At 42.8% G+C, this 24243-nt stretch overlaps 1 protein-coding gene across 2 annotated transcripts; it reads left to right on the top strand.

Moving 5' to 3' along the window:
- Positions 1–21: 21 nt before the first annotated feature.
- Positions 22–7173, top strand: RPL15 (ribosomal protein L15). 2 transcript variants are annotated; one of them, XM_055285843.2, is made up of 4 exons: positions 22–47; positions 721–902; positions 1308–1444; positions 2067–3756. In XM_055285843.2, exons 2-4 carry the CDS (start codon positions 731–733, stop codon positions 2370–2372), a joined length of 615 nt encoding a protein of 204 aa, XP_055141818.1. In that variant the 5' UTR covers positions 22–47; positions 721–730; the 3' UTR covers positions 2373–3756. The 2 variants fall into 2 exon arrangements, with proteins under 2 accessions (XP_055141818.1, XP_063493284.1); XM_063637214.1 differs by lacking the exon at positions 22–47 and adding an exon at positions 4508–7173 and having other exon boundaries at positions 731–902; positions 2067–2117.
- Positions 7174–24243: the final 17070 nt, after the last annotated feature.

Here is a 24243-nt window from a genome sequence, read left to right as displayed (position 1 = left end):
ATTGTGGGAGTACAGCTCTTTCCTTTCCGTTTGGCGGCAGCCATCAGGTAGGCTGCGTTGAGGATCTTTGCTCTTCCATCCGCCTTTGATCGTCTTCCTCTTCAGCCATCCAGGCCCGGGGACCCTGCGTCCTCCGAGATAGGTCACCCTCCTGTGCGGCCACAGTTTGGTCAGGATGCGGGACAGCGAAGGGGTGGAGAGGCGGTCCCTGGGGCGGGTTGAGCGAAGATGTGATGGCGGCGCGAATTCGAGCTGGGCCCGGATCCTGGAGGAGGCGTGGGGCTGACGAATGGGGCGCCCGGAACAAGGCAGCCTAAAGCGAGGCTGCTGGTTGGGTGGAGTAGATGCATTTTCCTCGAGAGTTAATCCTCGGCGGTGGCAGCAGTACCTTGCCCTGTGGTGTCAGCGGCATCTCCTTGCAGGTCCCCCTTGGGGACGCCGCCTGCCGCAGCCACCCGCCCCCTTGGTGCTCAGCTCTGGTTCTGTTCATCCGCCCCACCAAATCGTGCCGAGCACCGCTCCGCGTTGGGGTTGCGGAGGTGACTGAACGCGGCTCCGTGGGCGCAGTGGTGGGGGTTGGGCTAGCTGTCCCCGGCAGTTGGTGCAGAGCCATTTTCATTCCCTGCGGTTTCCTTGTGCTTGTTGGGGAACTAAGATGGACGGGTAGAGTCTTACTGTACTTCAAGCGGTTGATATTTAATACACAGTTTGAATTCACAGGTAAGCCAAGATGGGTGCATACAAGTACATCCAGGAGCTATGGAGAAAGAAGCAGTCTGATGTCATGCGCTTTCTTCTGAGGGTCCGCTGCTGGCAGTACCGCCAGCTCTCTGCTCTCCACAGGGCTCCCCGCCCCACCCGGCCTGATAAAGCGCGCCGACTGGGCTACAAGGCCAAGCAAGGTACGTGATCGGCTCCGTGGATGCTTGGGTAAAATTATATTCGAGAAAAGTTAGAAACCAGCTGTTAGGAAGACACTGCTGCCCCAGTGTCTTTCTTCGCGTAGGGCTTTGGCAGAATAGAGCTAGCAACACTGGTCAGTTACTGTATGCACTGTCTAAAGTGGCAAGTGTGTCAACAGTTACAAATCTGAATGAGTTCAGACTAAAGCAAAATAAACAGTGTGCCTCCCTGTGTGAGTAGCCTAAGGAACATTGAAAAAGACTGAAATGTGTTTTATTTTTTCCATTAGATAGCATTAACTTACTGTTGAAGTATTTTTGGTGGAGTATTAGTGACAAGCCATTGGAGTCTTAAGCCTTATGGCTTCCTATAAAATCACTAATTTTGTGTGTGTTTGTGTGCAGGTTACGTTATATATAGGATTCGTGTTCGCCGTGGTGGCCGAAAACGCCCAGTTCCTAAGGGTGCAACTTACGGCAAGCCTGTCCATCATGGTGTTAACCAGCTAAAGTTTGCTCGAAGCCTTCAGTCCGTTGCAGAGGTAAATGGTTTTCAGTAGCAGTTATATTGAATACTGCCTGGGGGTGGTGGATGAGACAGATTTAAGCAACTTTTCTGATTGTACTTAGGTGAGCTGTCTCGTGTATAAAACAGGGTTTGTGATTTTTACTAATCTTGGGAAAGAGTAATTGCTTGAAAGACTTGTAAGTCTTTGTTACAAATGCGTGTGTATATACTGGAAGCACTTGTGGAACCTAAGCTTGAAAGAGGCAAGAATATGCATCAGAGACCAAATTGGCCTGCACAGCCTAAAATACATGCTAAATATTTTTAAAGCTAACGTTGCTGAGGTCTCAGTTGTATTGGAAAAGGATAAGGTCCCCAAACCCTCAATTTTGTTACGCAGATATTAACATATTCATGCCCTAGTCAGGAATGGAGTATTAAGAGGGAATGATGTGTTTCAGTCTATGTGTGTTGTTTTAGCAAGTCTACTTTATCTCATTACACTTGTGATAGTCTAGGGAGAGATGCTTAGTAAATACCTGAGTAGTAAAAGACTCTTGTCTGGTGGTGAACTAGAGTTGAGAATTAAAATTCTTTCTGACTTGCTGCTATAGGCAATGTGGGAGACTGACCTTGGGCCTTTTTTCCTATTCTAGGAGCGAGCTGGACGCCACTGTGGGGCTCTGAGAGTCCTGAATTCTTACTGGGTGGGTGAAGATTCCACATACAAATTTTTTGAGGTTATCCTCATTGATCCATTCCATAAAGCTATCAGAAGAAATCCTGACACCCAATGGATCACCAAACCAGTCCACAAGCACAGGGAGATGCGTGGGCTGACATCTGCAGGCCGAAAGAGCCGTGGCCTTGGAAAGGGCCACAAGTTCCACCACACTATTGGTGGTTCTCGCCGGGCAGCTTGGAGAAGGCGCAATACTCTCCAGCTCCACCGTTACCGCTAATATAAGTAAAGTTTGTAAAATTCACACCTAATAAACAATTTAGGACAGTCGTGTCTGCTTACAGGTGTTATTTGTCTGTTAAAACTAGTCTGCAGATGTTTCTTGAATGCTTTGTCAAATTAAGAAAGTTAAAGTGCAATAATGTTTGAAGACAATAAGTGGTGGTGTATCTTGTTTCTAATAAGATAAGCTTTTTTGTCTTTGCTTTATCTTATTAGGGAGTTGTATGTCAGTGTATAAAACAAACTGTGGTATAATAGGCTTAATAAATTCTTTAAAAGAAGAGAACTGAAACTAGCCATGTAGATCCGTCTGGTGCATGTGATGAAACCTGCAGCTTTATCGGGGTGACGGCAATGCTCTGCTGGTTTATTTTCAAGTGGCTGCGTGTTTTTAGTTTGGCAGGTGTAGACTTTTTAAGTTGGGCTTTAGAAAATCTGGGTTAGCCTGAAGAAAATTGCCTCAGCCTCCACAGTACCATTTTAAATTCACGTAAAAGGTGAAAGCTCCTGGTTCAGTGCCATGGCTTCATGTTATTCAATGACTAGTGGTAATGGTATTAACACTGGTATGTTTTGGAGTTGAATGTGAGATAAAATGATTATCCTTAAGATTGGTAAGCTAGCAATGAATGCTAGGGTGGGAAGCTGGTGAGCCAGTGGCCATTAGATAAATACCTTTCAAGTGTGAGCTTAGACGTCAACCCTAAAATAACAGTAATGCTAATTGTGATCATTATGAATCCCTTCAGTCACATTAGGGGGAAAGTAGTTGGCTGTAAGTACCTCATTCTTAGTCCAGGCAGTCTTTTTTTTTTTTTTTGAGACGGAATCTCGCTCTGTCGCTAGTCCAGTCAGTCTTAAAAACATCTTGGGTTACCCACTCTGTCCACTCACATAGGCTACAGAAAAAGTCACAAGCGCATGGTTTCCAACCATATGTGTTTTCTGCAGTTATTTCTCTCGTTCCTGGCCAAACTACCCTAAAAATCCTTAGCATTGCACAAAGTTGGACCGTCACTTGTGCACCCACTTTGAGTATACCACAACATTGCATTTCTGTTTGCATCATGTCTTGCAGGAGACTAGACTACTGTTTTCCAGGATGAATTTGAGTGTAAAGAAAATGTAGACAAGGAATTGCCCAATTTTAAATTCTGACTTTGCTGACTTAATTTAAATGCTCGTTCTGAACCAATTTTCTCCTATCTTCTCTAGGGGTTTCAAAAGGCTCAGTTAATTGATTTCCAGGAAGTACTCATAGCAAGTTCATAAAAGTTCTTGAGACCTAAATTTCTTCACAAAAAAAGAAAAGATCTTAAGTCATACATTTTAATTGTGTAGAGGTTGTTCAACTAAAGGAATAAATGTCTATTAAACTAAAACCAATGGACCTTCTGTTATTTTTTGTCATCTCACAGTGCTAATGTACTTTAAAGCAAACCAAATACCCTAACTAGCAAAAAGGCATCAAAATGTGATTATAGAAATAATATAATTTGAGATAGCATAAAATGTACTTTCTCTGTTCTCTGATCATTGCATGAATTAGGTTTTTATCTAAAACTGTTCAGCTGGGTGTGGTGGCTCAGGCCTGTAAACCTGGCACTTTGGGAGACAAGCTGGAGGATTTGTCGAGGCCAGCCTGGGCAGCATAGTAAGACCTCTATTTAAAAACAAAACAAAAAAAAACTTGGCTAATTTGGAAAGGAGAGAAAGGGTTTGGGCCGAAGGTCAGCATTGTCTCTACAAGAAAACCTTGTTCCTGTCCTTGCTACTCTACAGTTTTATCTCCACACAGTAGCCCAAGGGGTCCTATTAAACTGATCATGGCACTCCTGTGCAAAAAAATCAAAAGTCCTCCTGATAGCTTTCATGATCTTCCCACTTTACATGTGACCTCATGTCCTACTGCAGTCCTCACCCCAGGCTCCTTGCTGTTCTTCAAATACACCAAACACTTCCTGATGCATTTATGGTAGGAAAGCTTTACTCCAATATTAAGGGTCACTTTATTAGCTATACCCTGACTACCCAACAAGCTGTTCCCATTTGCTTTACTATTTCTGTATTGGCATGTAATTCACACAGCAACATTGATTATTCAGTTTTTGTTTTTTGCTTTTTTTCAGATAGGAGTCTCACTCTCACCCAGGTGGGAGTGCAGTGGGGCAATCACGGCTCACTGCAACCTCTGTTTCCCGGGTTTGAGCAATTCTGCCTCAGCCTCCCAAATAGCCAGGACTACAGGCGCACACTGCCACGCCCAGCTAACTTTTGTATTTTTAGTAGAGACGGGGTTTCGCTATGTTGGCCAGGCTGGTCTCGAACTCCTGACGTCAAGTGATCCAGCTGCCCTGGCCTCCCAAAGTGCTGGGATTACAGGCGTGAGCCACCACACCCAGCCCAATTTTTATTTTTTGTGCAGACAGGATCTCACTGTGTTGCCTAGGTTGGTCTCGAACTACTGGCCTCAAGCAATCCTGCCTTGGCCTCCCGAAGTGCTGGAATTACAGGCATGAGCCACCACACCAGGCCCCAATTTACTTTAGTAATAACAACAATTGACTGGGTGCAGTGGCTCACGCCTGCAATCCCAACACTTTTGTAAACCAAGGTGGGCTTGAGCTCATGAGTTAGAGAGCAGCCTGAGCAATGTAGTGAGAGCCCATCTCACAAAAAATAAATTAGCTGGGCATGGTGTTGCATGCCTGTAGTCTCCGAAATCACACCACTGCACTCCATCTTGGGTGATAGAACCAGAACTTGTCTCAAAAAAAAATAACAATTGGATTCTTGTAATCCCAAAAGGTGCAGTTACTAGTATTAATCCTTTTTTGCCAATGAGGAAACACAAAGATGAAGCAACTTGCTCAAAGTCATACAGTGACAGTCTGAATTCAAATCCTATACGCTTAAAGTTTATTTGTTTTGGTTTGATTTTTTTTTTTGAGATGGAGTCTCACTGTGTTGCAAGGCTGGAGTGCAGTGGCACGATCTCAGCTCACTGCAACCCGGGTTCAAGCGGTTCTCCTGCCTCAGCCTCCCGAGTAGCTGGGACTACAGGCACGCACCACCACGCCCAGCTAATTTTTTGTATTTTTCGTGGAGACAGGGTTTCACCATGTTGGCCAGACCTCAGGTGATCCTCCCACCTTGGCCTCCTAAAGTGCTGGGATTACAGGTGTCAGCCACTGCACCCGGCCAACTTAAAGTTTTTGATAGATAATACATTAAAGTTAAAAATTCAAAAGATAAGTATAGGCTCTACAGTACAAACCCTTCTGCCTCCTAGTTCCCCTCCCTGGAGGCAATGTGATCAGTTTAACAATTTTTTTTATTTTGAGACAGGGTCTCACTGTTGCCCAGGCTGGAGTGTAGTGGCGTGTTCACAACTTACTGTAGCCTCAACCTCCTAGGCTCAAGCAATCCTCCCACCTCAGCCTCTAAAGTGGCTGGAACCACAGGTGCACACCACCATGCCAGGCTAATTTTTGTATTTTTTTGTAGAGACAGGGTTTCACTATGTTGCTCAGGCTGGTCTCAAAGTCCTGGGCTCAAGCAGTCTTCCCGTCTCTGCTTCCCAAAGAGCTGGGATTACAGGTGTGAGCCACTGTGCCCAGCCTACATATGTATTTTTTCCTTTTTTTCCCCAAGTGGTAGGATATGATACACATTGTTGATTTTTTTGTTTAGTTATGTATCTCAGAGCTTATTCTTTATCAGCTCATGAGGAACTTCCTTTTGTTGTTGTTTTTTTTTTTTTTTTTTTTTTTTGAGACGTAGTTTTGCTCTTGTAGCCCGGATTGGATTACAATAACACAATCTTGGCTTGCAGCAACTTCTGCCTCCCAGGTTCAAGCGTTCTCCTGCCTCAGCCTCCCGAGTAGCTGGGATTACAGGTGCCTGCCACTACATCCATCTATTTTTGTATTTTCAGTAGACACAGGGTTTCACCATTTTGGCCAAGCTGGTCTCAAACTCCTGACCTCAGGTGATCCGCCCATCTCAGCCTCCCAAAGTACTGGGATTACAGGCATGAGCAACCGTGCCCGGCCGGAACTTCATTCTTTTGGTATAACTGCATGGTATCCCATCATGTGGATGTACCATGATTCATTGGATGTGGACCCTCCTGATGGACATTTAAATTTCTTCCAATCTGTTGCTTTTACAAAAAAGAAAAATGTGTGCATACATCTTTATTCATCTGTAGAATAAATTCTTAGAATGGCAGAGTTAAAAATTGTATGTATGTAATTTTTTATAGATATTGCCAAATTGTCTTCCATAAAAGTTGAACCAATTTTCATTACCACCAGCAAAGTAGGAAAGAACTTGTTTATGCACACCCTCTTTAATGTATGTAATCAAATTTTGGGATATCTGCCAGTCTGTTAGGGGGAAATGATACTGTTCTCTACTTTTATTTTGCATTCTGAGTGTGGCAGAGGCAAAGCTACGTGCATACCATAGCTTTTTCTCCCCCTGAAAACACAACTAAACTACATTGTTTTCCTGGCCTCGCATGCATTTAGGTTGGGGTCATATTACTTCCCTCCAAGAAAAACAGTTGGTATGCCTCCTCCACACTTCCCACAACTGTGGAAGCCAGTGATCCAGATAGCATAGCTATTAATACAAGATGGAAGAAAGCTGCTCAACCCCATCAGACAGCATGAGTGGTAAGATTTTATTGTGTCAAACGACTGCATTAGTTGTGTTTTGTTATTATGGCAGCATAGCCTAGCTTGGCCCTAACTAATTCAATAAATAAAGTTGAGCATTATTTGTACATTTAAGAGTGTTTTTTATGTTTGCTTTACAGTGGCTTTCCACTTTTCTATCAGAGAATCCTCCCTCCCTTATGTACCATGCTATATTAATAAGTTGGAAGGAATTGATAGCTCATTTCTCCTATGCTTCATAATTTTTCTGCTCATGAGATTCTTATTTTTTGAGACGAGTCTCTGTCGCCCAGGCTGGAGTGCAGTAGCGTGATCTCACCTCACTGCCACCTCCACCTTCCGGGTTCAAGTGATTTTCATGCCTCAGCCTCCTGAGTAGCTGGGATTACAGGTGGGCGCCACTACTAATTTGTTTGTATTTTTAGTAGAGGCGGGGTTTCACCATGTTTGCCAGGCTGGTCTATTACCCCTGATCTCAGGTGATCTGCGCCAGTCTTGGCCTCCCAAAGTACTGGGATTACAGGAATAAGCCACCAAGCCTGGCCCTGCTCATAAGATTCTTGAAGGTAACTTTATGTAGAACAAATTCTTCACATTTCAACTGTTCATTTTCGCCTTTCAATTCTAAGTTCTAATTTCATCTTTAAGTTCTGAAATTCCTAAACCAAATTAGTAGCTCTATTGTATCAGGCAGACTAAATGAGGCAACAGTAATAACCTCCAAATTTCAGTGGCTTAAAATAATAAAGATTTGTTTCTTGATCATACTTCATGTATTTTAAAGATTGTTCTCACTCTAGAATCCAGACTGTTAGAACAGACACTACCCGGAACATTGTGAGGTGTCCATGGCAGAAGGCAAAGAGCACGGCGTAGAACACCCTAACTTGTAAAGCTTCTGCTCAGGTTGTCCCATGGCTATTCCTGGGTTCAGAGGGTGGGGAAGTGAAATTTTCTAGTGCTTGGGAAAAGAGAGAGAATCAAATATTTGTGAACAGCTCTAATGTCTACCACATACACTAATCCATTTGGTTTCTCTTTAGTCTTTGTACACATTTGAAGTATTATGGAAAACAGCTGGTATACCAAGGTGGAAGCAGGAACCAGCACAGTCCACACTGGTAGAGAGAGTATTTTGTCGCTGACATTGCTTAGCATTGCCAGAATATGATGATGATAAAAAAAATATATACTGAGACTGGGCTTGGTGGCTCACACCTGTAATCCTAGCGCTTTGGAAGGCCGAGGCAGATGGATTGCTTGAGCTCAGGAGTTTGAGACCAGCCTGGGCAAGATGGCGAAAGCCGTCTCTACTAAAAATACAAAAAATTAGCTGGGCATAGTGGCATGCGCCTGTGGTTCCAGCTACTCGGGAGGCTAAGGTGGGAGAATCACCTGAGCTTAGGAAGTTGAAGCTGCGGTGAGCCAAGATTGCACCACTGCACTCCAGCCTGGTTGACAGAGTAAGACCCTGTCTCAAAAAAAAAAAAAAAAATTAAAAAAATGTATACTTTTACCCAGTTTTTGTTGTTTTACAATTCTCCTACAGACAATGCATTCCCTTATTGAGTTGATTCATTTGGTAAAATATGGTTATCTGCATACAACTCTGCAACTAATTCGTTTGACACTTTATTATGTGATAGCTTCCTTGCTGTATACCCACAAATATTCACTGAAAAATACTTTAGCTGTACGCTGTTCAATATGATAGCCACTAGCCATCTGTGACTTTTAAAATTTAAACAGGATTTAAAAGTCAGTTCTCCAGTCATATTAGTTACATTTCAAATGCTCAATGGGCACATTGGCTACCATATTGGACAGCACAGAAAATATTTTGACCATCACAGAAATTTCTGTTGTATAGTGCCAATTTATTTATTTTTATTTTTTTCTTCCGAGACGGCATCTTGCTCTGTCGCCCAGGCTGGAGTGCAGTGGCGCAATCTTGGCTCACTGTAACCTCTGCCTCCCAGGTTCAAGCAATTCTCCCTGACTCGGCCTTCCAAGTAGCTGGGATTACAGGCACCCACCACCAGGCCCGGCTAATTTTTGTGTTTTTAGTAGAGACAGGGTTTCACCATGTTGACCAGGCTGGTCTTGAACTCCTGACCTTAGGTGATCCACCTGCCTTGGACTCCCAAAGTGGTGGGATTATACGTATGAGCCATGGCACCCGGCCATAGTACTGACTTAGACCCTTGAAATTCTTCTTTATTTCTTCCTCCTCCTTCTTCCTCCTCCTCCCTCCTCCTCCTCCTCCTTCCTCCTCCTCCTCCCTCCTCCTCCTCTTGCTCCTCCTCCTCCTCTTCTTTCTCTTCTTTTTTCTCTTTTTCCTCTTTCTCTCCTTCTCTTTCCTCTTCCTCTTTTTCCTCCTCTTTTTTTTGTGTCATTCTCTAGTAGATGAAGATGAGGCATATGAAGTCTAGTTTTACCATAAAAAGTTTGATACATAGATTTCATATCAGAATAGTATTTGTTGCTATAGATATTTTAATTGTATAATTACCACTTCCTTTGTCAGGGCGATTTTAGGTTTTTATCAGTTTTTGATAGGGGTTTTATCCCAATGGTACAAACTGTAAAAGAATGAACTGCTACAACACCTTTTCTAAGAAAAAAGGTTTCGGTCGAAAGAGACCTTTAGTTTTCCATTGGCTGCAATTTGGCTGCATCTTTTGCCAAGCTGTTGGATCGTTGAAATCAGTTTTATAAATATTCATCATTCAGAGAAGAAACAATTCTTTGGATTTGTCCTAGAAGGATCAAGCTGGCCTGAAATACCAATAGGGGGTGACATGCACCAACAAGCTACACTTTGACCATCAGCTGCCCTAAACAGGATGAAATCCACGTGGCAGTTTTTAACCGAGCAACACTCTCCACAGCCCCAACATCATTCCAGTTCAGCCTTGGGAAGGTTGGCTAGACATTTAGCTTGTCTATCGATTTTAGTTATTCTTATTAATGATGCAGTGAACATCATCACTATACATATAGTTTTCAACCTATTTTTATACAGGAAAAATAAACTGAAAATAAAGCCTTTTAGTATAAAATGCTGCTCAAGTTTTCTTCAGAAAAAGAAAAATCTGCTGCAAGGCTGAGTGCAGTGGCTCACGTCTGTAATCCCAGCACTTTGGGAGGCCAACGTGGGAGGATCACTTGAGGCCAGGAATTCGAGACCAGTCCAGTCAACATAGTGAGGCCCACATCTCTATATTTCTTAACTGAGGAAAGAAAAAAAAATCTACTCCAAAGATGCTGTATTTATTTGGCTTGTGACATTAAACCTCATAATCAAAGCATTCAAACTTAACGAAATGCTGTAGCTGGAACGCACACTTCAGCTCACTCTGAAATCGTGGCAAAGGGCAACTCACTTCTCCAAAATTGATGAAATCATTTGATTTAATTGGCATGCTGTGAACATCTGAACTCATTTATTGGCAATTCTCATTGTCGTTTGGAGAGAAGTTCATTATTTGGCAGTCCTAGTTAGTTAGAGACATTAACTGATGGATGATGTAATTATCAGTCATCAAATCACGAAACTTCTTTCTGTGAGAGTGTAAACATACTATTTAGCTTCCCGAGGTTGATTATTAACTAAGCTAGGATGTTTTGCTTATCAAAAAGAAAGATTCAAAAAATGATCATCCAAGGCTGGGCATGATGGCTCGTACCTGTAATCCTAGAAATTTTGGAGGCCGAAGTGGGAGGACTGCTTGAGCCCAGGAGTTCCAGACCAGCCTGGGCAACATGGTGAGACCCTGTCTCTACAAAAGATTAAACAATTAGCCTGGTCTTGTGGTGCATGCCAGTAGTACCAGATATGCAGGAGGCTGAGGTGGGAGAATCGCTTGAGCCTGGGAGGTCGAAGCTACAGTGAGCCATGTTGTTGCCACTGCACTCCAGCCTAGGTAACAAAGCAAGACACACTCTCTCTCCTCTCTCTCTCTACACCACACACACACACACACACACACACACACACACACACACAGATCATCTGACCCAGGAATGGTAGCCCACACCTTTAGTCTCAGCTACTCAAGAGGCTGAGGCAGGAGAATCGCTTGAACCCGGGAGGCAGAGGTTGCAGTGAGGCAAGATTGCACCGCTGCACTCCAGCCTGGGCAACCTAGCAAGTCTCTGTCCCAAAAATAAATAAATAAATAAATAAATAAATAAATGTTATCATTTGAATACCATTAGTGCTCAGTAACCCTCCAATCCCCCATAACTCCTTGGTGAACTGACATTAAGTTTCTAAATATATAAAATGTAATTTACATTCTTAATTCTGATGTGTGTCATGTTCGGCTTGTACAGAAAAATAAAGATCCTGTTGCATCTTGAAAAAAAGTTTATACTAATTTTTTTTCCTAGAAACACTGTAATTTGAGATAATGCCATATGTGGAAGCTGACTCCAAGTCAAGATTTGTGTGCTAGTTTTTTATTACTGAAGTGCTTTTAGGGGAAACCAACAAGGGCGTGAGGAAGTCAGACCAAAAAAACAGAAGCCTCAAAGTATGATTCAAGCTTAAAAAAAAAAAAAAAGAGAGAAGCCAAGTCAGATTCTGATTTCAGTCAAAGTCGTACATGGAGTTGTTTCTTCCTGACCCCACAGGAGAACTCTGGAGTGAAGTTACGCCTCAGAGTTTGTACCAACTCACGGCAAGAATACTGGTTTCTGTGGATCACTCGAGGTCAGGAGTTTGAGACCAGCCCGGCCAACGTGGTGAAACCTTGTCTCTACTAAAAATACAAAAAAAAAAAAAAAATAGCAGGGCGTGGTGGCAGGCACCTGTAATCCCAGCTACTGGGGAGGCTGAGGCAGGAAAATGGCTTGAACCCAGGAGGTGGAGGTTGCAATGAGCCGAGATCAGGCCACTGCACTCCAGCCTGGGTGACAGAGCGAGACTCCGTCTCAAAACACAAACACACACACACACACACACACACACCCCCCAAACAGACAAAAAGAATACTGGTTTTTATATTCTTGCACCTGTCAGTCATGGGCAAGGGGCTACCCGAGGAGAATGTAAACTCCCAGGCACTTTGCTCCAGTAGTGGCTTCAATAGCTCAAGGGCAAGCCTTCCAGGAGAGTTGCAGGTAAGGCTAGTAGAAGCAGAAGCACACAGAAGCTGAGGAGGGCAACATAGAAACAGTAGAAAGATCCAAAGGGATGTGGGTGAGCGTTAACATTGTCTGTCTCACAAAATAACAGTGATTTCATTACCCTCACCTTAGTTGGGATTTTTTTCTGAAAGCGTTTTTATTATCAATAAGCCACAATTTCAAGTATGACAAAACCAGTGAACAATTCTGCATTATTTATCTCACTGGATGTTTTAGAACTGTCATTGAAACTTAACCAGTTTTAGGTAAATATTTAAATTTGGTGTTTCAAAATACATTTGTGCCTGTACCAGAGGCATAATTATTTAATTACATATAGTCTCTCTTACATACAACGATTTTCTAATACGCAACTAAATATTGTAAATTCTAGGCCAAGGATGTTCCAAAAAATCTTCTCACATATCTTAAAATACATGAGAGTGTTTTTAACAAAGCTTGCCCTAAATCAGTTTTAATTTTGAATAAGTAGTAAACATATGTTTGGCTTACTTCCTAATGAAGTGTGAAGACTATTCCAAGGAATAGTAAGTTGCTTTAAATTTTTCACAACATTATTGTTATTGTTATTATTATTATTATTATTGAGACAGAGTCTTGCTCTGTCACCCAGGCTAGAGTGCAACGGCACGATCTTGGCTCACTGCAACCTCTGCCTCCTGAGTTCAAGCAATTCTCCTGCCTCAGCCTCCCAAGTAGCTGGGATTACAGGCACTCGCCACCAGGCCCAGCTAATTTTTTGTATTTTTAGTAGAGACGGTGTTTCACCATGTTGGCCAGGCTGGTCTCAAACTCCTGACCAGGTGATCCACCTGCCTCAGCCTCCCAAAGTGCTGGGATTACAGGGTAAGCCACGGTGCCCGGCCCACAACATTATTTAAGATAATATTCAGGCTGGGTGCAGTGGCTCATTCCTATAATTCCAATACTTTGGGAGCCTGAGGGAGGAGGATCTCTTGAGCCCAGGAGTTCAAGACTAGCCTGGGCAATATGGCAAGACACTGTCTCTTGAAAAAACTGAAAAAAAAAACGAGCTGGGCTTGGTAGTGTGTGCCTGTAGTCCCAGCTGCTTGGGAGGCTGAACTGCAAGGATTGCTTGAGCCCAGGAGGTTGAGGATGCAATGAGCTGTGATAGTACCACTGCATTCCAGCCTGGGCAACAGAGTGGACCCTGTCTCAAAAAAAAATAAAAAGAAAAAAAGAAAAGAAAAGCCGGGCATAGTGGCTCACGCCTGTAATCCCAGTACTTTGGGAGGCCTAGGTGGGGAGATTACGAGGTCAGGAGATCGAGACCATCCTAGCTAACATGGTGAAACCCTGTCTCTACTAAAAATACATAAAATTAGCCAGGCATGGTGGCACGTGCCTGTACTCCCAGCTACTCAGGAGGCTGAGGCAGGAGAATCACTTGAACCTCAGAGGCGGAGGTTGCTGTGAGCGGAGGTCGCGCCACTGCACTCTAGCCTGGGCGACAGAGCGAGAATCCGTCTCAAAAAAAAAAAAAAAAAAAAGCCGGGTGCTGTGGCTCACACCTGTAATCCTAGCACTTTGGGAGGCCAAGAAGGGTGAATTGCCTGAGCTCAGGAGTACAAGACCTGCCTGGGCAACACAGTGAAGCCCTGTTTCTAATAAAATACAAAAAATTAGCCAGGCATGGCGGTGTGCGCTGAGCCTGTAGTCCCAGCCACTTGGGACACTGAGGCAGGAGAATTGCCAGAACCCAGGAGGCGGAGGTTGCAGTGAACCGAGATCGTGCCACTGGGCTCCAGCCTGGGTGACAGAGCGAGACTCCATCTCTTAAAATAAAATAAAATAAAATATATTTAAAACAAAAATTAAAATTAACCGTAGAAACCATGTTTTGTGCCGGGCATGGTGGCTCATGCCTATAATCCCAAGCACTTTGGGAGGCTGAGAGGGGCAGACCACTTGAATTCAGGAGTTTGAGACCAGCCCAGCCAACATGGTGAAACCTCGTCTCTACTAAAAATACAAAAAAATTAGCAGGGCATGGTGGTAGGCACCTGTAATCCCAGCTACTCTGGAGGCCGAGGTAGGAGAATGGCTTGAACCCAGGAGGCAGAGGTTGCAGTGAGCCGAGATCATGCCATTGCATTCCAGCTTGGGCCACGGAGCAAGAATCCGTCTCAAAAAAATAAATAAATAAAATAAAAATAAAAACCATGTTTTGGACTACATGAAAAAAATTGTTTGTTTATTTATTTATTTATTTTTGAGACAGGGTCTCGCTCTGTCACCCAGGCTGGAGAGCGGTGGCATGATTTTAGCTCACTGCAACCTCTGCCTCTCGGGCTCAAGCGATCCTCCCATCTCAGCCTCCTGAGTAGCAGGGACTAGAGTTATGTGCCACCAGACCAGGCTAATTTTTTTATTTTATTTTACTTTATTTTATTTTATTTTATTTTATTTTATTTTAATTTTATTGGAGAGAAAGGGTCTCCCCATGTTGCCCAGGCTGTTATCAAACTCCTGGGCTCAAGTGATCCTCCTGCCTCAGCCTCTCAAAGTGCTGGGATTACAGACATGAGCCCCTGCACCCAACCTCTATGTTTCAATGTACTTAAAATTTGTGGGATGCCTAGACTTCTTAAACATAATACTAGTACATAAGAGATATTTTATTTTTACAGGAAATTTGGAAAATCTAGACAATAAAAAATTACCTGAATCTCATTACTCAGAGAGAACCATGTTATCATTTTGGTTTATTTTCTTCCAGTCTTTCTTTTTTTTAATTGGAAAAAATGATAGGATTTCTAGTTTTCATAATGATGGAATAAGTAATTGGTGGAATGGATAATCTGGACAAACACTCCAGGGACAACTAGAAAGGCAGGTCAAATTATGAGTACATAGAATATGTCATATATATTGAGTCTACTTAAAGGCATTGGAGAGCTAATAAGCAATGAAGAATTACAGAACCCAGATCTGAAAGAACACGGGGAATCCAGAGATAGTGTCACATTCAGAGCTGCTTCATCCTGGGGGGTATTTGCTAATTCTAGAAGGGGTAGCTGAGTGTGTGAGAGGCTGAGCAACACCCTGACAGCCTTGGTGGGCTAAAGGGATAAAAATGTAGTGGAATAAGCAGTGCAGGGGGAAGGTCCTACTAAGCCCAACACTTTGGGTTGGATTCCCTGCAATTCGTTCTCCCAAATGCAGCAAGGATAATGTTTCTGAAGAGAGTTACATCATGGCAGTCTTTTGCTTGAAACCCTCCATTGATTTTGAACCTCAGAATAAAAGATAAATAAGACCCCAAAAAAGGACAGAAAGTCTACACTATACAAACAGTTTTCAATCTTATTTTGGGGTTGAAAGGACCCACAATTCCCTTTTTATAATACGAATTTACAATGCCCTCTTTACTATTATGAAATTAAATTTACAGACAATAACTAACCTATAAATATAATTTCATAATTATAATGATCATAAGAGTCAATAAGATGCCAAAATTGTAATATGAAGGAAAAAATAAAAATAATCTCTTTAATTTTTTTATTTTTTGAGACAGGGTCTTACTCTGTCACCCAGGCACAATTGTGCAGTGACACAATCATGGCTCATTGCAGCCTCTATCTCCTGGGCTTAGGTGATCCTCCCACCTTTGCCTCCTGAGTAGCTGGGACTATGGGCGCATGCCACCGTGTCCAGCTATTTTTTTTTTTTTTTTGTAGAGACAGAATTTTGCCATGTTGCCCAGCTGATCCTCCTGCCTTGGCCTTCCAAAGTGCTGGGATTATAGGCGTGAGCTACCACAGCCAGCCAAAATAAAGGTAACCTATAATAAAACAATATGTATTTCAATATGTAAATATCTGGATACAATTAGATCACAGGATATAATGAAGCTTTAAGATGGTGTTTATACCTGTATTCAGAATCTTTGTGTATGCAGCCTGATACAGTTGTGTATGCTATCAGTGGCTCTAATACCGTAAACAGTATTTCCATCATTGACCTGCTTTCTGAAGTGGTTTGAAACTCTTGGTAAAGTTTCAAACAAAAAACCAACCTTGCCTTCAATCACAAGATTATGTTTCTGATTTCATTTCCTACTACATTTCTCTGTACTTTTGCTTCTGCAGCCACCCTGGCCTCCTGTCTCTCAAATTGGATTAAGTATGTTCAGCTTTAAGCTCTTTCAATGCCTGTTCTACCTGGACGTTCTTCTCCCAAATATAGTTGTGGCTCACTCCCTCACTTACTTTGGTCTTTCCTTAAACATCCATTTCTCAGTAAAACATTCCTGGATTATTTACTTAAATTTAAACATTCCTCGTCCTCGCCCTTGGCACTTCCTTGTCTCCCTTCCCTGCTTTATTTGTCTCCTTAGCATCACCTTCCGACATGCTCTTGTGTTTTACTTATTGTTTATCTAGCCACCTTTCCAACCCCAGAGGTTTTAAGTTTAATGCATTCATTTTCTGTTTGCTTTGTCCACCAATATGCTCTATAGGTATTAGTGGAAGGGAGGAAAAAGAAATGGAAAGGAAGGAGAGAGAGAGAAAAAAAAAAAACAAAAAAAGAAAGGTAGAGAAGAGGGTGAGTTTCAGGAAGTAGCAAAGGGTCATGAGATCCAAATTTGGTTTCTTGCCTTCAACCACCCAGTGACTTCAGACACTCAGCATTGACTGTCAGCTCCTTGCCCCAAAGGCTGTCCCCTTTCTATGGGCACTGGGCAGAGACAGGGTGTTCTATCAAGTCTTTGTCTGGAGCCTTGATGCTTATTATTAGTCAGCAGAGCCTGCTGCTGGTTTTTAATTTTGAGGGGAGAGATGGGGGAGAACTTCTGTAAGCTATACTACCCCAAAACCAACTGACTACAGGCGATTAGAAAGGAGTGTGGCTTGAAGTTTTTCATTCTCTTTCCAATGAGATGTATATAATTATGGAACTGAAAACTCACAACTAAATGGAAGTCAGAAGTGATCACAGAGTGACAGAGTTTGCCAGGGGTGTTTAGAGTTAGTCCTAGGAGGCAACCTTGAGAGTGCCTGGAAAACAGGGCTCAATTAAAGGAGACTCAACAAAGAAATAAATTACATAATGAAATTCCAGTTATTTGCCTAAATTTCTATACTAAATGATATACAGAAGTCCCTTACTTAACCTGTGATTTAATGACCTGAAGTGTACCTCTCTAACAAATTAATCTCGCATAAGGACTATTTATTATTGTTTGCTACAAAATAACTTCTAGGCCTATAATCCCAGCACTTTTGGAGGCCGAGGTGGGCGGATCACCTGAGGTCAGGAGTTCAAGACCAGCCTGACCAACATGGAGAAACCCCATCTCTACTAAAAATACAAAATTAGCCAGGCGTGGTGGTGCATGCCTGTAATCCCAGCTACTAGAGAGGCTGAGGCAGGACAGTCGCTTGAACCCAGGAGGTGGAGGTTGCGGTGAGCCGAGATGGCACCATTGCACTCCAGCCTGGGCAACGAGAGCGAAATTCCATCTCAAAAAAAAAAAAAAAAAAAAAGTAACTTCTATAGTTTTAGGAAGGAAACTGGCAGAGAAGATCACTGGTGCCTCTCACAGGAAAGAGCAAAAACCAGCAGTGTGTTCCACTTTTAATTCTTCCTCTTCCTCCAAAATTTGCTTGATTTCTCTACACTGGGAGTCAACAATGTTAACATTAATAGAATCACTCCATATGTATTCGTGGGAGGCAGAATAATGGCCCCTCCAATGATGTCCACTCCTAATACTGGAAATCTGTGACTATGTTACATTATAAAACAAAGAGGAATTAAGGTTGCAAATCAGCTGACTTTGAGATGGGGAGACTTCAGGCCTAATGTAACCACAAGGCTCCTTGAGATATGGAAGAGGGAGGCAGAAGAACATGAGAGCCAGAGAGCGATGGCTTGATTTTAGTTTGTTAGACTCTGACCTACAGGAACAGTTAAGATCATACCTCTGTATTGTGTTAAGTGCTAAGTTTGTGGTAATTTGTTAGAGCAGTAATAGAAAACAAATACAATATTGTTCTGCTGTCTGCATTTGTCATTTAATCTCACACACAGAAGTTATTTTCTCTCCTGCCTCACGCATCCAGAATTCTTCCTCACTTTTGCTGGTTTCTTGTAAATTACTCTATCCCAGTGGTTCTCCATGGGGTAGGGGAACAATTTTGTCCCCCAGGGACATTTGACAATGTCCAGAGACATTTTTGGTTGTCACAACTGGGAAGTGGGTGGTATTGCCACTGGCATCCAGTGGATTGAGGCCAGGGATGCTGCTAAACATACTACAATGCACAGACAGCAAAGAATTGTCCAGCTCAAAATGTCAATAGCACCACTGTTGAGAAAACCCTGTTGTACATATATATCAGCTTATATCACGTATGGGGTTTAGGGGAAGTGTCTACATGCAAAGAATTCCTGTGCCTATCTCTCCCACTCCTACTCCCCACTTTCTTTTGGTCCTGCTTTTTTATACGTGCATTCTCAAGGGGGTATTATCACCCCTAAGGGGGTAAAAATTGGTTTTTGAGGGATGTCTTAGTCACTTTGTGCTGCGATAACAAATTACTGTAGACTGGGCGGCTTCAAGAACATTTATTTATCACACTTTGGAGCTGGAAAGTCCAAGATCAAGGCACCAGTAAGTTGGGTGTCTGGTAAAGGGCCCAGTCTCTGCTTCCAAGATGGCGCCTTGGCTAATGCATTCTCATGTGGCAGAAGAGCAAAAAGGGCCAGGATGCTTCAACATCTTTTACAACGTGGCTAATATCATTCATGAGGGTTCTGCCCTCATGACTTAATCAACTCCTAACGGCCCACCTCCTAATACTATCGCATAGTGATTAAGTTTCAACATATTAATTTGGAGGAACACATTCAGACCATAGCAAGAGGTTTCTAAATTTAGCTCAAAGAATGGCAAGGTAATGAACTGAACTTTATATTAGTTCAAAGGAAATGGAGGAAGGTTTGTCTGTATGTGTTTATCATTCATTCCTCCCTTCCTTTCTTCCATCACATATATGCAGAAACTTTTTTTCCATTAAAAAAACTAAACGTCATCTCACCTTTTCTCACCCCCAAACAAATCACTCCAATGAACCAAAACCAAAAGCCAAAAATAATTGTATCCTTATGCTCTGCCATGGGTATAAAGTAAGAATGCACACATTTTAGGCAGCTGCGGGCCATGCTGTCATAATGATATGTCTCTTGTGATATTGGGAATTTGAATGATTAAACTGAGTATTCAGTTATTTGAATGATGTCATTCTGTTGCAGTTCCTCTGGCTATTCTGCTTTCGTACTGCAAATGTGTTAAAAATTTAAGTCCCAGCTTGAACTTTTCTTTATGCTGAGATCAGCCCTGCGGATCGTCTCATTATACAGTGCCTTCAGGGGTGGTACCTCTGGGCAGGCTGGCAGCACTCTCGGGTCAGCAGGAACTATTTCAACTCAATTTATAAAGCAAAAGAGAGGGATCTGGTTGACCTACAAGGTCCAACTCTGCAAGAATTAACACTAACCACAATGGTGATTATTCACAACTTGCCCATCTTCTGAGAAAATAAAGCCTTTTTCAGAGGTATTTTTCCCTCCTTTAAATGAAAGTATCCATTCTTGCTCTCTTGAAAAAGAAACTTTCAGAGAATATCAGAAGACTTATTATCTCTACATTTTTTTTAATCTATAGAAGATTCCTTAAGAGATCCATGCAATAAGTGATTTCTAAATCCCGAAAGAATGGCAAAGTAAGTCTGTGAGGATTGCTCAGCAGGACCTGCTCCAATCCAATCCACCCTCTATTTCCCTTTGTACCTTGAAGGTGATCTTAAAGCTTTCTCAGTTCTTTTTCTTTTTATTTTTGAGACAGGGCCTTGCTATGCTGCCCAGGCTTGTCTCAAATTCCTGGGCCCAATGGATCCTCCTACCTCGTGAATTAGATAAAAAAGAAGCAGAAACCATCAGGCTTTAAAAGAATATCAAATTCATAATGAATATTATTGTTAAAAAAAAAAACCCTGACAATGGCTAAAACTAAACATGGTAAGATTTATTGCCAACTCAAAAATAATAAATTAAATCTTAGCAAAGGGAAAATCTACAAAATTTGATAAGGCAGATGGAAGAAATTAGTTTATGAAAGAAAGGTGTTAATGGCTGAGGTTCGGATTAGCCAAAAAAAAAATGATCAATGAATCAACTCTTTTTTCTTTTTCTTTTTTTGTTGAGATGGAGCCTTGTTCTGCCGCCCAGGCTGGAGTGCAGTGGCGTGATCAGGGCTCACTGGAGCCTCTACCACTAACACTTAGGCTCAAGTAATCTTCCAACCTCAGCCTTCCAAAGAACTGGCACTATAGGCACGTGTCACCGTGCCCAGCTAATTTTTTAAACATTATTTGCAGAGACGAGGTCTCGCTAATGTTACCCAGACTGGTCTGGAACTTCTGGGCTCAAGTGATCCTCTTCCACCTCAGCTTCCCAAAGTGCTGGGATTACAGGTGTGAGCCATCGCACCTAGCAAGAAGTAAATTGTTTTCTAGAATATAGATACATACATCTATAGATGGATAATTAGTAAAGGCTCATGGGCAGGTACAGTGTCTCACACCTGTAACCCCAGCACTTTGGGAGGCCAAGGCTTGAGTTCAGGAGTTCAAGACCAGCCCAGGCAACACAGCAAAACCTCGTCTCTACAAATAATTTTTTAAAAATTAGCCCGGTATGGTGGTGTACACCTGTAGTTCCAACTTCTTGAGAGGTTCAAGTGGGAGAATTGCTTGAGCCCAGGAATTCGAGGCTGCAGTGAGCTATAATCACGCCACTGTGCTTTAGCCTGGGCGACAGAGAGGGACCCTGTTTCAAAAAAAAAAAAAAAAAAAAAAGCGGGGTTGGGGAGCTCATTGGTGATAAGCATAATAGGAGTGTTCATTATGAGAATAGCAGGTTTGTCCTAGAGTCTATAGGCAGAAATCCATCCAGGCCTGAAAGAAGATTTGGAATCATAAACCCAAGCAATGTGCTCTTTGCATTTAAAATTCTATCCTGTCATACTATAGGGCAGAAATACTGGTTGCTTGAAGGTGTGGCACAGAAATTCTGAAGGGAGGCAGCCACTAACCTTATATACTTAGTCACATTGGCCTGTAAGCCCTGGAATACAGGGCTGATCAATTTTCTGGCTACTGACTTTCTAAGCTGGTGCTCTCCCAAACTTGAGAGTGCCTCAGAATCACCTGGAGGGCTTGTTAAAATACCAATTGCCGGCCCTGCCCTTAGATTTTCTGATTCATTAAATCTGAGGTAGAGCCCGAAAAATCGCTTTTTTTTTTTTTTTTCAGACGGAGTTTCACTCTGTCACCCAGGCTGGAGTGCAGTGGTGCGATCTCGGCTCACTGTAACCTCTACCTCCTGGGTTCAAGCGATTCTCCTGCCTCCGCCTCCTGAGTAGCTGGCACCACAGGCGTGTGCCACCACACCTGGCTAATTTTCTGTATTTTTAGTAGAGATGGGATTTCACTGTGTTACCCAGGATGGTCTTGATCTCCTGACCTTGTGATCCGCCTGCCTCGGCCTCCCAAAGTGCTGGGATTACAGGCGTGAGCCGCTGCGCCCGGCTGAAAAATTGCATTTCTGCCGGGCGCGGTGGCTCACGCTTGTAATCCCAGCACTTTGGGAGGCCGAGGCGGGCGGATCACGAGGTCAGGAGATCGAGACCACGGTGAAACCCCGTCTCTACTAAAAAATACAAAAAATTAGCCGGGCGCGGTGGCGGGCGCCTGTAGTCCCAGCTACTCGGAGGCTGAGGCAGGAGAATGGCGTGAACCCGGGAGGCGGAGCTTGCAGTGAGCCGAGATTGCGCCACTGCACTCCAGCCCGGGCGACAGAGCGAGACTCTGTCTCAAAAAAAAAAAAAAAAAAAAAAAAAAATTGCATTTCTAACAAGTTTTCAGGTGATGCTGATGCTGCTGATCCCGTGACCACACTTTGAGAATTACTGGTCTAGGTGACTTTCCCAGCGAGGGAAGAATGCACTGCACTTGGAGAATTCACCAGTGGAGGAGAGCTCCTGATAAACTGAAGCTGAGTGGAGAGTTGATTGTTGAAAAGGGACCCACCTGGGTCTCTAAGTCTCCTCTGAGTATTGGCTACAAGGTAGGATAGACAATTTAGGAGATGCCTGGGGCGGTGTAATCCCAGCATTTTGGGAGGCTGAGGTGGGCAGATCACTTGAGACTAGAGTTCAAGACCAGCCTGGCCAACGTGGTGAAACCCTCTCTCTACGAAAAATACAAAAATTTGCCGGGCGTGTGCCTGTAGTCCCAGCTACTCGGAAGGCTGAGGCACGAGAAACGCCTGAACGCGGGAGGAGGAGAGATGGAGGGCCATAGACTCCCCTTGGAAAAAGAAAAAGAAAAAAAGAAAAGAAAAATAAAAGAAAACTTAAGAGAATGGTCAGTTAATGAACTCATACTAGGAGAGATTGCACTGCTGGGAGGAATTCTCACTGAAGTGGATTTTCAAAAGAATAAACAGGAAGATTGAATGGGAAAATTTGTGAGTCAGCAATATATATTGTTCCTTTAGATAGCATGCCCTGTTGTTAGGGCAAGTTTTGTGTTTGATGTTTTTTTTTCCCCTCACCCCAGGGAAAAAGTAGGATTTCTTTTTTAACTGTGACCAAGAGTATTGAAAATAATGAGGCATTTCATATAGCATTTTTATTTATTGAACTGTCATGCAACTTTTCTTATTTTCTTTCTTACTTTTTAAAAAATATCTGTTTAGTATGTTATTAAATCAATGCAGCACTTAAAAAAATTCAACTACGGTTTCCAGGTGGCATTAGATATTTTTTCCACTCTATTCAATGAAGTATCTTGGCCAGATGGTTTCTGTTGTTGATTGTTTTGGATTTTTATACATACATTATTGCATAGACTGCACTCATTACATGTAGACATAACCCTTTTTCCTACTAGATTCTTCTCCAAATGAATGAAAAGATATTAGATATTATTAAGATTGGACAATAAGAGACTCAGAATAGCCAAGAGACTGGGTCTATATCTGAAATATCATTTTACTGACCTTCAGCTCCACAGAGAATAAGCTCCTCAAAAATAGAGTGAACCATTATGTGGAGTGGGGGCTTTTCTGTATCCACTTCTTATCTGCCTTTCATTCCTTTCTCTGGAGCATCCATTCTCCTTATCCTAATACTTAGAAAAATACTTCCAGGGTGTAGGGGATAAAACCCTCTCATTGATAAGTACAGTATCTTTTTTTTTTTTTTTGAGACAGGGTCTCATATTGTTGCCCAGGCTGGAGTGCAGTAGTACGATCACCACTCACTGCAGCCTCTATCTCCCAGGCTCAAACGATCCTCCCATCTCAGCTGCCTGGGTAGCTGGGACCTCGGGAAGGAGCCACCACACCCAACAAATTTTTTAAGTTTTTATAGAGATGAGGGGGTCTCACTAGGTTCCCCAGGCTGGTCTTGAACTCTTGGGCGTAGGCCATTCTCCCGCCTCAGTCAAAGTGTTGTGATTACAGGTGTGAGCCACTGTGCCCAGCCGTGTTAACATTTTAACAAAGTAATGTGGTCCTCAAGTCAGGGTGCACTGTATATGTGTGTGATTCTTTAAAACTGTTCCCTTTTGAAAATGATAGTTGCAAGAATATATTCCATCTGTTATGCTATTCAAGATGTGACCTTGATGCTCCTGTTATAAAGAGATGAAGTCCATGTCCCCTACCCTTGGATCTGGGTGTGCTCGTGACTCCCTTTTAACTAATAACGCAGCAGAATTCATGCCACATGACTTCTGAGGCATGATCAGAAAACGTGATGCAACTTCTCCGTTATCCCATGGAACACCTGCATTGGAGCCCTGAGCTGCTCTGTAAGCAGTCTAACTGCCCTGAGGCTGCCATGTTGTGAGGAAGTCCAAAGTAGCCCACATGTAGAGATCCTGTGGAGAAGCCCTGTAACTAACTAAAGAGGGAAGTGCCCAGCTAGCCCCT

Source organism: Symphalangus syndactylus, chromosome 1, assembly GCF_028878055.3.
Source record: "Symphalangus syndactylus isolate Jambi chromosome 1, NHGRI_mSymSyn1-v2.1_pri, whole genome shotgun sequence".
Taxonomy (NCBI): Eukaryota; Metazoa; Chordata; class Mammalia; order Primates; family Hylobatidae; genus Symphalangus; species Symphalangus syndactylus.
The sequence above is the reverse complement of the archived record's forward strand: the minus strand, read 5'-3'. Positions and strand labels throughout refer to the sequence as shown.

What these genes read in the sequence shown, in the direction of transcription:
- RPL15 (XM_055285843.2), top strand. Translation starts at nt 731, where the DNA reads ATGGGTGCATACAAGTACATCCAGGAGCTATGGAGAAAGAAGCAGTCT. An exon ending in GGGCTACAAGGCCAAGCAAG is followed by an intron (nt 903 to 1,307) that starts GTACGTGATCGG and finishes GTTTGTGTGCAG; the next exon opens with GTTACGTTATATATAGGATT. An exon ending in GCCTTCAGTCCGTTGCAGAG is followed by an intron (nt 1,445 to 2,066) that starts GTAAATGGTTTT and finishes TTCCTATTCTAG; the next exon opens with GAGCGAGCTGGACGCCACTG.